Here is a 15194-nt window from a genome sequence, read left to right as displayed (position 1 = left end):
TCACTGCCTTTGATAATGAGACTGCATCAGGATGGATTGACACTGTACATTATAAAGCGTTTCTTTACTGAGATGCTGATCAGACCATGGAACAGGCTTTTCAGAGAGGAGGTCAGTGTCCCATGACTTTCAGAGTTTAGGAGTCATTGTGACAATGTCCTTAATACCACGCTTTAACTTTTGATCAGTCCTGAAGTGGTCTGGCAGGTGAACTGGAATAGCTCCTTTTCTGCTGACAACTGTTCTATTCTATTCTATTCTATTCTATTCTATTCTATTCTATTCTATTCTATTCTATTCTATTCTATTCTATTCTGCGACACTGTATCTTCTGATGTGACTCTACCATCAAGGATGGAGAGACTGCCAGGATTTTGCACAGGAAGGTGTCTCAGGGAGGCTGGTCTATGCCTCTTCTGCCCCTGTCTTTGGAAAGGCAGAATTCTTAATCTCTCTGCACTTGCTTTTCCTCATCTGCAGCCTAGGATGGGAGAGGGTTACAGGATGATTGAATGGTTTGGGTTGAAATGGACATCAAAGTCCTTCCAGTTCCAATGCCCCTGCCAGGGGCAGGGACACCTCCTTCTAGACCAGGCTGCTCTATCCAACTCGACTTTTAACATCTCCAGGGAGGGGACATCCGCAACATCCCTGGGCAACCTGTGCTGGTGCCTGTCCACCCTCATCATGAAGAATTTGTTCCTGATGTCTAATCTAAATCTTCCCCCTTGCAATTTAAGGCCATTCCTCCTCATCCTATCACCCCAGGCCCTTGTAAAAAATTGTTGTCGTGCACCCCCATCCCCACCCCCAGCTTTCTTATAGCCGCCTTCAGTGCTGGTAGGCTCCTCTTAGGTCTCCCCAGAGCCTTCTGTTCTCCAAGATGAACAAACCCAGCTCTCTCAGCCTGTCCACATAGTAGATGTGCTCCAGTCCTTGGATCATCTGTGTTGCCTCCGCTGGACCGGTTCCAACAGTTCCATGTCTTTCTTATGTGTGGGATTCCAGAACTAGACACATGGCTCCAGATGAGGTCTCATCAGAGCAGAGCACACAGGGAGAATCCACTCCATTGACCCTGTTGGACACACTTCTTTTGATGAAGCACAGGATATGCTTGGCCTTCTGGGCTGTGAGCACACATTGGTGGCTTGTGTTAAGCTTCTCATGAACCAGCACTCCAAGCCCTTCTCTGCAAGGTTGCCAAATCACGCCGTTCACTAGATGGTATTGAAAACATGGATTGCCCTAACTCAGCTGTACTACCTTGCACTTGCCCTTATTGAACAGAGGTTCACACAGACCCATTTCTCCAGCTTGTCCAGGTCCCTCTGGATGAGATCCCTTACTTTAGTCATGAAAACATCACCACTCAGCTTGCGGTCATTGTCAAGCTTATGGAGGGTCCTCCTGATCTCACTGTCTATATAATCAATGAAAATATTATACAGCACTGGTCCCAGTACAGACCCCTGAGGGGCACCACTTGTCACGGATCCCCATTTAGACATTGGGCTGTTGATCTCTACTCTCTGAATATGAACATCCAGCAATTCCTTATCCAAGGAAGAGTCCATCCATTAAATCAGTATCTAGCACCTCAACAGGAAAGGATGTTCAGGGGGGGCCAACTACGTGGCCTCCTCTGGACTTACTCCAACAGATCCATGTCTTTCCTGTGCTGAGGATTCCACAGCTGGATGCAGGACTCCAGGTGAGATCTCACTGGAGTGGAGCAGAAGGGCAGAATCCTCTCTCTTGAACTGCTGGCTGTGCTTCTTTTCATGTGGCTTTGTGAACTGTGATCACGCATTGCTGGATCATGTACATGTTTTCACCCACCAATGCCCCAAGTTCTTCTCATCAGGGCTGCTCTCAATACCTCAGTCTGTATTGATACCAGATTTTCCACCATGGGTGTTGTAAGGTTCACAGTTGGTTTTGTGGAACCTGGTGAGTTTCACCTGAACTCACTTCTACAGCTTGTCCATGTCCCTCTGGATGGAATTCCATCACTCAGGTGTGCCAACCACACCACACAGCTTGGTATCACCAGCAAAATTGCATGTGAACTCAAGCCCACTGACGATGCCATTGATGGATATATTAAACAGTATTTGTTCCAGAGCAGGTCCTTTAGGGATAGCACCTCTTACAGACATCCATCCAGACACTGAGCTGTTGAACAATACACCTCGATCTGACTACCCAACTACATCCTCACCCACCTAAGTGTCCAACCATCAGAATCATATGTTTCAAGCGAAGATGCAAGGATGCAGTGTGGGGCCATGTAAAGGGCCTAATACCAGAATGCAGGGCCTGATCAAACTGCCTTGAGAAGAGTGTGTCTTCCTCAGCTCCAACAGACAGCGACTGGAAGGGAACTGTTGTCCTGTGTCCCACTCTCCACTTCCTCTCTGACAGAAAAAAGTGGTAAATTTTGCCACCATTTTTCCTCCCACCATCCAGGAAAAAAAATTTTCTTTCTTGACCCCTTGAGAAAATGACACCAAAAAAATGATTGCGTGGAGGCAGAGGCTGGAATGCAGAAAACTTTAATCACTCTGAAGGGGGCAGTGAGATCACTTCTAGAGGAGGGGGCAGCCAGAGCAGGGAGAGCACTGGCAGCTCTAAATTCTGCACCCATTGCCCACAGCGGAGATCCCACAGGGCATCTTCTGCTGCTACATGGAGGGAGAGGGGTAAGCAGATCCCCCACGCTGGTTTTGAGGGTCTCATAGCCCAGAAGAACAGAAGACAAGTAAGATATTGGAAAGAGAGAGTAAAGCTGGGAAGTCAGATTGTGGCCATGGTTTCAGGGCTTCAGTTGCCCTCCTTTGCAAGGGCAGCACTAGATGCTCAGCTTCTCTGAAAGCAGTGCTCCGTCCTTAGTTCAGAATCGAGATCTGGATTCCTGGGGGTCCTCATCTGGGCCATCATCAGAGGCTTTAGCAGGGCCGACATCTGGTGCCACAGTAGCCGCTGGTGATGCAGGAGAGGTCAAGGCCCCCGGAGGAGATGGGCACTCCGTTAGAGCTGAGGATGCTGCCCACAGCAGCGGAGGTGGAGGAGCCCACGGCGGTGTTCTGAGGGAAGGAGCTGAGGATGGGTCCGGGCAGGGTCACCACAACTGCGGGGGGCTGGATGGCGATGGTGGAGCTCTGGCACTGTCGGACACAGCACTCATTGCAGCTGCTGGCCAGCGGGCACGGGCCGCAGGGCTGGCAGGGCTGGCACGGGTTGCAGCAGGACATGGCTTGGGGCTGGAGGTGCACCTGTGAAAGAGAGCAGAGAGGAGTCAGAGCACGCAGACGTGTGAGGAGCAGTTTGTCACAAACCCATCTCTCCACTGCAAAGTCCCAAACACATCCTGAGTCAGAAATTTTCCTTTTTTCACCCTCCCTTGACAAGCAGCATCACAATCCAGTTCATGATGAAGGAGAAAGAACGTGCATGACCAGAACAAGTACAGGAGCAAAGGGCTTCACACTCACCTAGTTCTCAAGAAGAGGAGGTGAGAGAAGTGGATGAGAGAGCAGGGAGCTGGACTGCCTTTTATAGTGCTCCTGCCCTGCCTCAGGCACAGAGCCTCCCTCTGGGCAAGGGACAATTTTCTGACAAGCTCCCGTCAAACGCAAAGCATCCCAGATAATGGCATGGGCTGTGTCCTGGTTTCCTGCCCTGCTGCCTTCTCATTTCCTGCCTGATGCCATGGACTTTCCACATGGAGGCATTTGTAAGTGCCGGGATTAGAGGCTTGAATCTTTCTGGGTCAAAACCCCGAAGTACAGGGAGAAGCTCATGACGTTGCTCTCTGCAGCTCCTCCCTGAAAGGAGGTTTAGGGAAGTGTGTATTGGACTTTTATCACAAGTAACTAGTGATATGATGAGAGGAAATGGACTCCAGTTGTGCCAGGGGAGGTTTAGATGAGATATTAGGAAATATTATTTCCTAATAATATTGTCAAGCAAACACATCGTCAAGCATTGCAAGAGGCTGCGCAGGGAATTGGTGGAGCCTCCATCCCTGGAGGGTTTTAGGAAGCCTGTAGGTGTGGAGGTTTGGGACATGGCTTAGTGGTGCGCTTGGCAGTGAGGGTTTGAGGTTGGATTGATGATCTTAGAGGTCTTTTGCAACCCATATGGTTCTGTGATTCCATGACCCTGTGATCAGTTTACCATTACAATTAATAGCACAACAGTAATTTATCATTATTATCAGATCCAAACTGCTATCTCTCACCCCAGACATGAGAGCATTTCCTATTTCTCTCCAAAACTCCAGTAAGATCAGAGCTCTGAAAGCATGCACAGACTTTTAGGTTACTCTGTTCATGTTCTGGCTCTGGTCTCACCTTTGTCCGAAGTCAGGCTGGAAAGGGAAGTCAGGGAATCTAGGTCAGGGCAAGATCTCGTGACAATATTCGGGGTTCAACAATGGCCAGCGATCACCATATGTGTTCACAGATCTGAGGCTGGACTCAGGTCGAGCTGGGAAGTCATGCACATGTGAGGGTCCAACCTGAAAGCAGTGGGGCCCTTGTCCAAGCACAGGCACAGGTGTGTCGCAGCTAGAGATGTAACTCAGGTTACTGAGTAAGTAGAGTGTGAAGCACTAGAACTGGAGCTTGAAAGCAGCTCTCATGGGAAGAGGAGTTGGCCCTGGCTGAACCTTGCCAGCAGCACCAAATGGCAGTGATCTCAACAAGGTCTCCAAAAGGAAGGGGCAGCCCTCAGTTGTGCAACCTACTTATGTCGGTGGGCTTCCTTGGCTTTTCTGCCTTTACAAAGCAAGAACTGAAGGGCACAAGAGGCAGCAACATTTCATTGCCAGTTCTCCAGGACCATTACTGGTTCTCTGTCAGGTCAAAGCCACCACCATTCGGCTGTAGATTCCATTCCATCCACCGTTCTTTATGGCACACACCAGGGCAGTCTCCTTACTGAGCCCTGCCCGTGCCCTCACAAGGGTCATAAAGGACAAACAGACAGGTGGGTGCTCATGAGCCCCACAGAGAGTCCTGCAAAAATATGTATGGGCACAGTGACAGGCAGAGACACAAGAACAAACAAAAAGAAACATAAAATCAGCTGTAGATTCTGCTGAGGAGATGCTGGGGAACACACAGGCAGAAGAGGACTCACGTACCCCGGGAAGGACGAGGCCCCAGAGAGGCTGATGGTGTTGCCTGAAGACCTCAGTGACAGTACAGAGAGGAGACAAGGGAAGTGAACCGAGCAAAACTGTGCAGAGAGCACAGTCAGCATTGTGAGAGGGTCAAACCTTTGCAGCAGAAAATGTGTTCAATGAGTGATCTTCAGGGAGAGATGGGGGAGATTTAAAGTGGGGATACAGAGGAAAGTTTTGACAATGTGAGTGGTGATACAGTGGTTGCCCAGGGCAGTGGGGCAGGTCAGTCCCTGGAAATATTGAAGGGCAGGGGTACGGAGCTTTGAGTAAAAAGATTAAATTAAAACATCCTTGCTCTTGCATGAAGGTTGAATTGGATGACCTGTAAAGTCATGTTCAAAGTAGAGTACTCTATCATCCTATGTGGACCCACAAGCTGTTCCTGGGGCCCCCAGATGAGAAACACAGGAGTAGTGCCCATTTCCTGACTACTTTGCCACAAAAAAGCCCCCAGCAATGATCCAGGTGCACATCAGATGCCTGCACAGGATGCCACCATCACCGAAGCTGAGCCTTCTGCCTATACTTAGGTGTTTCTGCCCTGGAAACCCTCAGATTTCTCATCTCAACTCTTTCAAAAGCTTTAATGTGGGAAGTCCATGGCATCAGGCAGGAAATGAGAAGGCAGCAGGGCAGGAAACCAGGACACAGCCCATGCCATTAGCTGGGACGCTTTGCATTTGATGTGAGCTTGTGAGAAAATTCTCCCTTCCCTCCCTTCCCCAGAGGGAGCCTCTGGACCTGAGGCAGGGCAGGAGCACTATAAAAGACAGCCCAACTCCCTGCTCTCTCATCCACTTCTCTCACCTCATTCTCCTTGGGAATCAGGTCAGTTCGAAGCCCTTGCCTCCTGTCCCTGTTCTGGTCATGCAGATTCCTGCTCCTCCATCCTGTGCTGGGTTGTGGTGCCTGAGAGGGTGTATATAGGACAGTTTTCTGAATCAACTTGAGTTGGGGTCTTGCATGAAGAGGCTCTTCCTTGAAGAAATAGCAGTCTCACTGGGCTTGGTGACAGTTTGGAAAGCCACAACTGGGTGAGGCTCTTGGCCTTTTGCCTCACTGCCCAATTTCCACGTCCCATCTCAGCAGAGATTGCCTTTGTCACCTTCGCAATGAGGTCATGGATGGCAAACCGCTCCTCACATGTCTGTGTGCTCTGATTTCTCTCTGCTTTCTGTCCAGGTTTACCTCCAGCCCCAAGCCATGTCCTGCTGCAACCCGTGCCAGCCCTGCCAGCCCTGCGGCCCGTGCCCGCTGGCCAGCAGCTGCAATGAGTGCTGCGTCCGACAGTGCCAGAGCTCCACCATTGCCATCCAGCCCTCTCCCGTGGTGGTGACCCTGCCCGGACCCATCCTCAGCTCCTTCCCTCAGAACACCGCCGTGGGCTCCTCCACCTCCGCTGCTGTGGGCAGCATCCTCAGCTCTAACGGAGTGCCCATCTCCTCCGGGGGCCTTGACCTCTCCTGCATTACCAGCGGCTACTGTGGCACCAGATGTCGGCCCTGCTAAAGCCTCTGATGATGTCCTAGATAAGGACCCACAGGAATCCAGACCTCAGTTCTGATCTACGGACAGAGCTCTTAGCCGTTGCTTTCAGAGAAGCCGAGGATCCAGTGCTGCCCTTGCAAAGAAGGGCAACTTGGGCTCTCTGAAAACATGGCCAGTCTGACTTCCCAGCTTTCCTCTCTCTCCCATCCCTTTCTTATCACCTGTTTGTCTGCGTTACGAGACCCTCAAAGCCATCATGGAGGATCTGCTGACCCCTCTCCCTTCACGTAGCAGCAGATGGATGCCCTGTGGAATCTCTGCTGTGACCAATGGGCACAGACTTTGAGAGTTGCCGATACTCTCCCTGCTCTGGCTGCCCCCTCCTCTTGAAGTTACCTCACTGTCCCTTTCAGAGCCATTAAAGTTTTCTGCATTCCAGCCTCTGCCCCCATGCAATTCTTTTTTTGTGTGTCATTGTCTTGAGTTGTCAAAGAAGAAAAGGCATTGTCTTGGGTGGTGGGAGGAAAGGTGATGGCACAAGTGGTCTTTTGATCATTCCCAGAGGTAGGAGCAGGTGGGACACAGGACAGTGGTTCCTTTACTATCCCTTTTTCTTGGAACTGAGGAAGACATTCCTCCTAAAATTAACTCTAAATAGTCTGTGACATCAAGTTTTACATAAGTTATTTCAACAGGGAAGGTAAAATATGTTTAACAATGTACAACAACAAGGTAAGAGCAAGAGCTTCTAAAGGCAGTGCATCTGTTCATTAGCATAAGAGAATAAGTACAGTGATTAACAAAGAGCCATCACCAATTGCTTCCTTATCTTGATAAAGTTCCACAGTTCTGCGGAGGGGCCTTTCTTCTTTCTTTCACAGCGAGGACTGGGAAAGGCTTTCCCAGTTACTGGGTTCGGGTCTCCAAGCATTGTGCCCATTCCTGGGTGAGGTTTCCCAGCAATTGCTGCAAGGGGCTCAGCATTTATACCCTTGAACAAACTACTTACATCACCCCATAAATGCAGAGTCCGTGGCCTCAGCTGCTCAGGGCCACTCTGCCTCTCTTTCTCATGCTTTCTTGCACCAACAATAACCCAGCACAGTCACAATGAGAATAAAGGACTTCCTCAGACTCTCAGGTATCGAGATTAGCACAATTCCACTGATAATAGCAATGTGAGAAGTTCCACGTGGAACAGCACAGATAGAAATGGAACATGAATCATCCATGGGGCAATCTACATTGCTCATGGCCTGTTGATCGCACTCTGTCTATCACACCCTGTCACTTCAGGTCTTTGACACAGTCCCCACAACATCCTTTTGTCTAAACTGGTGAGATATGTTTGTGATGGGAGGACTCTTAGGTGGATGAGAATGTGGTTGGATGGTCGCATCCAGAGGGCGCTGATCAGCAGCTCAGTGCCTGGATGGAGAATGGTGAGGGTTCTGTTCTCAAGGGTCTCTTCTGGGACCAATACTGTTCAATATCTCCCTCAATGACATCGAGAGTGGGACCGAGTGCACCCTCTATAAGTGTGCAGGTGACACCAAGCTGAGTCGTGTGGTTGTCATAGCTCAGGGACAGGATGTCAAGCAAGGGTCCTAGACAAGCTGGAGAATTGGGCGGGTGTGAATCTTATGAGGTTCCACAAGGCCAAGTGTAAAATCCTGCACAAAGACTGGGACAAAACCCAGTATCTGTCCAGGCTGGGCAGAGAATGGATTGAGAGCAGCCCTGAGAAGAAGGACTTGTCTGAACTGGTGGATGAGGAGCTCCACATGAGCCAACAATGTGGACTCATAGCCCACAAAGCCAACTGTATCCTGGACTACCTTAAAAGAACTGTGGCCAGCAGGGTGAGAGAGGGGATTCTGCCCCTCAGCTCTGCTCTAGTGAGACCCCACCTGGAGTCCTGTGTCCAGTTCTGGAGCCTTCAACACAGGAAAGACATGGACCTGTTGCAGAAGGTCCAGAGGAAGCCACAAAATCGATCTGAGGGATGGAACACCTCTACTGTGGGGAAAAGCTGAGAGAGTTGGGGTTGTTCAGCCTGGAAAGAGGAGGCTTTTGGGGACACCTGATTGCAGGATTTCGGTAGCTAAAGAGGACCTGTAAGGATGGGGACAGACATTTAGTAGTGACTGTAGCGACAGGACCAGGGGGAATGGTTTTAAACTCAAAGAGCAGAGATTCAGACTAGAGAGAAGGCGGACATATTTTACACTGAGGGCAGTGATACACTGGAGCAGGTTTCCCAGGGAGGTGGTAAGAAGACATCGTAAGGTCAGGCTGGATGAAGCTCTGAGAAATCTGATTTAGCTGGTGGTGTCCCTGCTCATTTCAGGGGAGTGGGACTGGGTGGCCTTTAAAGCTCCCTTCCACCCAAACCATTCCACGATCCCATGAAGCTGTGGTCTCTGCTCACCTCTGGCCTTGTGGCATTAGAGCACATTCTGAGGAGAGGGAGCCAAAGCACTGTTTTCCCTCAATGAGGAGCCCGATGCTGCTGGAGGTTCTGAGAGATCAGCCCTTGGGTGCGGTTCTGAGAGATCAGCCTTGGGTTCTGAGAGACTTGCCCTTGGGTGCGGGCAGTGTCTGTCCTTCTGGGATCAGATGGGAGGCTGAGGAGAAGGAAGAAAAACCTTCTCCTGCAATGCCTGTGTCCTCCAGCACTGCCGAAGAGGAACGCTCCCAGAACCTGCCCAGAATCAAAAGCCAGAGAGGAGGCTTTTAAATTCTGTCAGCACTGTTTTGTCATTGATCCTCTTTGGCATCTGCCAAATGGGCCTTGGTTTCTGTTCCCACTTCTACTCATTCCTGATGACACAGCACTGCTCTATCATGAACTCTGAGGTGGCTCCTGCTTCCTCTGCTCCCACACTATTTGAAGTGGGGGTGTTAGTGATGCAAAATAGACTTTCAAATGCTTCCTCAGGACTGGGCAGGTCAGTAGGCAGCATCCCTAGGGAAATCTCTTTGTTGTGCTGGGACGGAGGGAAGGAAAAAACCCACATCCTCTCTCAAAGAGAGCCCTTGGATGAACAGGAAAGGACTGCAGCATCCCTGCCTGTCAATGCAGCCACCAACAGACTCTTCCTGTCTTTGGGCTGATCAACACTCCTGTCCAGCTTGCTGTCGTCCGCAAACTTACCAACCCTCCTAATCTGATCATTCATAAAGATATTAAACAGAACGGACTGTAATACTGAGGCCTGGGGAAACCCACTTGTGACCAGCCACCAACTGCAGTCAGCTCAGCTCAACACAACTCTCTGGACTTGGCTAGACAGACAGTTTTTCACCCAATGAAGATCACACCAACCAAGCCATGAGCCACCATTGCTCTGGTGCTGTGCAGCCAAGGAGATTTGGTTCCTGCTTCAGGAAATTGTCCCTGGCAGAAACTTCACCCCACACATGTCTCTTACTCCCTCCTACTCTCCATTGCCCTGCTTGTCACAGCAGGTTAAAACAAATCAGGGTCTTTGGTGAGGCAACGGACACTACAGGATTGGGGTTGGGCCATAACAGCTTCTTTCTTTTGGGCTGTCTTTATTCCTTCTTCCTTTCTTCTTCTCTTTCCTTCTTATTGGTTTCCTTTGCTGTGCCGTGATTCCTCCACAAGACACGCTCCCTTTACAGAAGTCCTATCTCAGCGATGGGTATTTGTGGCCTGTCCTGTCCACGGGTGCCCACTCTGAAGGATTTGGACACAGGCAGTGTGTGAGAAGATGGAGGACAGAAGTACAGGGGACTTGCCCAGGCTATCTTTGCTCTTGGATGCATTCTGTGCCTCTTCCTTCTGGAGACGGTTGGGAAGACAAGGAAGAAGAGGCTCTGAGCTCTAGCAGAGATGATTTCTCCTACCATCCCCACAGCCATTGTATGCCATGTTCATCAGCTCCACAGTGTAGCACATTTCCACCTGCCATAAGGATTGGCGTTCCTAATGGAATCTAGATCTCTCCATTCACAGAACGTGCTGCGGGAATCAGAGCTCATGACCCATCAGGGAAAAGGTACAGTAAAACTGGAAGGACTGACGGCCATGGGCTCAGGAGTAACCAGGAGGAACTTGCACAACTCCAGGGGTCAGGGCACAAAAGAAAACCCAGTGCGCTGAGTCCTACCCTCTCCTTCCATGGGGAATAGGAAATGCTCCTCTGTTGCACCCAACTCAATACCTCACCAAAAGCCACCTTTTCTGCTGAGGAGGCAGGAAGAATGGTGGCACAAGGAAGACTCAGAGGCCCTGGTATGGATGCAGCAAAACTTTAATGAGTCTAAAGAAGAAAAGGAGATGGCTCCCATGGAGCACCACGGGCAGTCACCGTGATGTGGTGGAGCTCCTGCAGGGTGTCATTCTGCCCTCCCTGCTGAGGGACGAAGGCAAACAGGTCCGCACTACGCTGGCATTGGGACAAGGCAACAGCAAAGTAAAAAGAGAGAAAAGAGTGGAAGAATGAAACAATGGCTCAAAGCGCTAAAGACAATGCCTCTAAGCTCTATCTCCTGTCCAGAACCAAGTGGTGAGGTCTTCAGAGGTTCTTGTCCAGAGAGGTTGCCAGCATATTTAGCAGGGCCGACATCTGGTGCCACAGTAGCCGCTGGTGATGCAGGAGAGGTCAAGGCCCCCGGAGGAGATGGGCACTCCGTTAGAGCTGAGGATGCTGCCCACAGCAGCGGAGGTGGAGGAGCCCACGGCGGTGTTCTGAGGGAAGGAGCTGAGGATGGGTCCGGGCAGGGTCACCACCACGGGAGAGGGCTCGATGACCACAACGGAGTCCTGGCACTGTCGGACGCAGCACTCATTGCAGCTGCTGGCCAGCGGGCACGGGCCGCAGGGCTGGCAGGGCTGGCACGGGTTGCAGCAGGACATGGCTTGGGGCTGGAGGTGCACCTGCGAGAGAGGAGAGAGGAAAGAGAAGAAAGAGACAGCTGAGCAGCAGCACTGAACCCAAGCCCGGGGGAGACAAGGCACCTCAAGGCCCAGCAGATGCTGCACAAGAGGTGCTCAGCAGATACCTCACCAAGTTCCCAGCCCCTCTCTGGGAAAGACCTGCTCTGCCCTTCCCTCTCCCTTCTCCCTCAGAAGCAGCTCCCAGCCCTGCACTAGGATAGCCCTCAGCAGCTGAGACAGACATCGAGGACAGACGTGGCCTCGAAGGAGGACGAGAAGGGTCTTCACACTCACCTGGTTGCCAAGGAGAGGAAGGGAGAGAAGTGGATGAGAGAGCAGGGAGCTGGGCTGCCTTTTCTAGTGCTCCTGCTCTGCCTCAGGCCCAGAGCCTCCCTCTGGGCAAGGGAAAATTTTCTGACAAGCTCCCGTCAAATGCAAAGCATCCCAGCTAATGACATGGGCTGTGTCCCGGTTTCCTGCCCTGCTGCCTTCTCATTTCCTGCCTGATGCCCTGTGCTTTCCCACATGAAGGCTTTTGTACGTGCCGGGATGAGAAGCCCGATGATTTCTGGGACAGAAACACCTAAGTATGGGCAGAAGGCTCCGCTTTGCTGCTGGTGGCATCCCGTGCAGGCAGCTGATGGATGCCTGGGTCATTGCTGTGGCCTTGGTTGTGACAAAGTTGTCAGGAAAATGGGCACCGTTCCTGTGTTTCTCTTTGGATGCCCAAGGAATCCCACATGACAAAGAATCACTGCACGTAGAATCACAGAGTTCTCCGGGATGAAAGGGACATTTACCGGTCATCTGGTCCAAGTCCCCTGCAGAAGCAGGAACGTCTTTTTCTCAGTCGCGTTTCTCAGATCCCCATGCAACCTGCCCTTGAATGTTTCCAGGGATGGGCCCTCTGCTGCCTCCCTGGGACACCTCCCTTTCACCACCTTCATTGCAAAAATTTCCTTCCGGTCTAAATCTCCTCTCCTTTACTTTAACGTCATTGCTCCTTGTCCTGTGATAACAGGCCTTGCTGTGAAGCCTGTCCCCATCTTTCCTGGAGGCCCCTTTGAAGGAAGGCCCCACAGATAGGCCCCATCCTTTTCTCTTGCTCCCCCCTTCTGTCTCTGAGGAGAAGAAGAAATGACTGGACAGGAACCTCATGAAATTCAATAAGGAGTCCTGCCCCTGGACAACAACCGCACACAACAGCACCTGCTGGGCCCCCCAGATGGAAAGCACCTGGGCAGACATGGAGCTGGGCTTCCTGGCCGGCACCCAGTTGATCACGAGCAAGCAATGTGCCGCTCTTGCAAAGAAGACCGGAGTATCCTGGTCTCTATTAAGCAAAGCATTGCCAGCAGCTCGGGAGATGTGATCTGTCCTCTTCCTTCAGCACTGCTGAGGTCAGGCCTGGAGGACTGTGCCTGGTGCCCGCTTCCCCAGTACGAGACAGACATGACCATTCTGAAGAGCGAAGGGCCACAGGGCTGATGAAGGGAGCAGAGCATCTCACATACAGAGAGAGCCGCTACTTGTCTTGCTGCCATGTGTGGTGGTGTGGAGCCCTCGTGGACTGCAGGGCCCACATGTAGAGGTGACCGTGTGTCTGACCTGCACTCCACCCTCCAAACCACTCTCCCATCCTGCCCTGCCTGGGGCTAAAGGAACTAAGGACACTACATCCTCCCTGCTGGTTTTCACATCCCAGCCATGCTAAGGCTGCCCTGCAGGGACACAGAACTGAACGACAAGGGGATGTTCCTTGATGTGGGGTTGTTATCTATGAGCTGGTTCATCCTCATGCTCACCTCCTACATCAGCATGATTTCTGCCATCCTGAAGATCTGTGCCCTGCACAGACATTGTCCTACTCCACTTTCCCTGCCCAACACAGACTGATGAACATTTATTAGGTACCCGTACCTGACTCCAGGTTCCCAGCGCACCCTGTACAGCATGGCTGCTCTCTTCTACCAGCTTATGGCATCTTAGGAGATATGATGAAACCCCTCATGTACACATTGAGGAACAACAGGATGGCAGTTGTCCTCACCAGCCTGCCTGGTTGCAAATGGTGGAGTCAGAGCGTCCGTACTAAGATTAACTTCCCCAGGCAGTGAGATTGTGACCTGTGCATGGCAGGGTGCCAGGGTGCTGGTGATGGCCGAGCAGAAGAAGGATGGTGTGTGTCTGGAGCACGGCCAGTGCTGGAGTTGGGAGAGCTGGATAGGGAACAACAAGGTAGAGCAAAAGTGGGAATGCAGGCCCTATTTGCCCGTGCCGGAGCTCCTTGACCCCTCTCACCGCACAATCCTGACCTAAGAGTTGCCTTCAGGAAGCCTGAAAGTTGCTACACACCCTGCTGAAAGTTTCTGCTCCTGTTGCTTTGTTCAATTAGTTCCCATCTTGCACACACCTGCTGATCAATGGGGCTTGAAACCAGACATGGGGAACAGAGCTCACCTGGGCACTTCCAGACACTGCAGGGCTGCTTCACACTCCTTCCTCCAAGTTCTTCTCAACTCTCTGCTCTGCATCCTGCCATATGTGCTCACTGGAAATATGAGGAGTTAAACATTGAACGGTACCCATGGCAACGCAACGTGGCTCATCCGTGGAGCACCTGTATGGTTTTAGCAGTGTCAATGGGGCCCCACAGCTGAAGCAAAAGCCCAATAGGAATGACAGCTCCAAATCCTTCCAGATACAGCTGAGTTCCAATCCTGCCGCTCAACCACTGCTGCTACCTGATGGACTCGATGCAAGCCGTGAGGTGGCTGCTGCTTCCTCTGCCCGCAGTGTAATTGACCTGAGGGCCAGAAGGGACTCTCAAATGCTTCCTCGAGATTGGGGAGGGCAGCAGGCAGGCTCCCTTGGGAAACATGCTTTTTGCGCTGGCAGGGAGGGAATTAAAATACCCAGGTGGCACCCATGCGGCATTTGAACTGAGTCTTCTCCTGGCACTGACACATTCCTGACCCAGAAATCCTGGAACGTCTCCATCGCAGCATGCAGAAGAAGCCTCCAGGAGGAAAGGGGCATGGCACAAGGCAGGAAATGAACAGGCAGGGTTGGGGAAAACAAGCACCCAGCCCATGTCATTAGCTGGGATATTTTCCGACCACCATGAGCACCTTAGAAAATTGCCACTTCCGTGGAAGCTGCGTCTGGGCCTGGGGCAGGTCAGGGCCACCATAAAAGCCAGAGCAGCTCCTCGCTCTCTCATCCACTTCTCTCACCTCCTTCTCCTTGGGAACCAGGTGAGTCTGAAGCCCTTGCCTCCTGTCCTTCTATTTTCTGGTCATGCAGGTTCCTGCTCCTCCATCCTCTGCTGGGTTGCGGTGCTGCTTATCATGGGAGGGGGGAGATGGGCAAATTTCTCTGACAACCTGTATTGGGGTCTTGTGTGAAGAGGCTTTTCCTTGAAGAAATAGGCAGCAGCCTCTCTGGGGCTGGTGACGCTTTGCAAAACTCTCTCTGGAGGAGGCCAAGAAAGCCCTTGGACACACTGGCAACATTCTACCTCCCAAGTCAGCAGATCCATTTGACCCCTTTGCAGTGGTGTGATGGATTGGGGGCAATCTGCTCCTCACACGTCTGCGTGCTCTG

General features: G+C 51.5%; 4 protein-coding genes across 6 annotated transcripts in view; 2 read left to right on the top strand and 2 right to left on the bottom strand.

Moving 5' to 3' along the window:
• The window catches only part of LOC128854515 (feather keratin Cos1-2), a 172099-nt gene that overhangs the window by 156384 nt on the left and 521 nt on the right, over nt 1-15194 (top strand). Inside the window, exon 1 of one of the 3 annotated variants that reach the window (XM_054088258.1) lies at nt 14666-14845. The exons of 1 other annotated variant lie outside the window; for it this stretch is intronic. In XM_054088258.1, coding sequence (XP_053944233.1) covers nt 14681-14845 — 165 coding nt within the window. In that variant the 5' untranslated portion in view covers nt 14666-14680. One more of the 3 variants, XM_054088259.1, reaches the window with a different exon arrangement.
• On the bottom strand, nt 2527-3628 carry LOC128854534 (feather keratin Cos1-2-like). Its single transcript, XM_054088282.1, has 2 exons — nt 3498-3628; nt 2527-3278 (listed from the first exon to the last, which is right to left on the bottom strand). Exon 2 carries the CDS (start codon nt 3255-3257, stop codon nt 2952-2954), a length of 306 nt encoding a protein of 101 aa, XP_053944257.1. The 5' UTR covers nt 3258-3278; nt 3498-3628; the 3' UTR covers nt 2527-2951.
• LOC104061479 (feather keratin Cos1-2) lies at nt 3728-7127 on the top strand. The gene is made up of 3 exons (XM_054088033.1): nt 3728-3739; nt 5921-6022; nt 6377-7127. Exons 1-3 carry the CDS (start codon nt 3728-3730, stop codon nt 6701-6703), a joined length of 441 nt encoding a protein of 146 aa, XP_053944008.1. The 3' UTR covers nt 6704-7127.
• Nucleotides 10945-11919, bottom strand: LOC128854529 (feather keratin Cos1-1/Cos1-3/Cos2-1). The gene is made up of 2 exons (XM_054088277.1): nt 11883-11919; nt 10945-11588 (listed from the first exon to the last, which is right to left on the bottom strand). The coding sequence occupies exon 2, from the start codon at nt 11565-11567 to the stop codon at nt 11262-11264; it is 306 nt and encodes a 101-aa protein (XP_053944252.1). The 5' UTR covers nt 11568-11588; nt 11883-11919; the 3' UTR covers nt 10945-11261.

Source organism: Cuculus canorus, chromosome 25 (assembly GCF_017976375.1).
Source record: "Cuculus canorus isolate bCucCan1 chromosome 25, bCucCan1.pri, whole genome shotgun sequence".
NCBI lineage: Eukaryota > Metazoa > Chordata > Aves > Cuculiformes > Cuculidae > Cuculus > Cuculus canorus.
The sequence above is the reverse complement of the archived record's forward strand: the minus strand, read 5'-3'. Positions and strand labels throughout refer to the sequence as shown.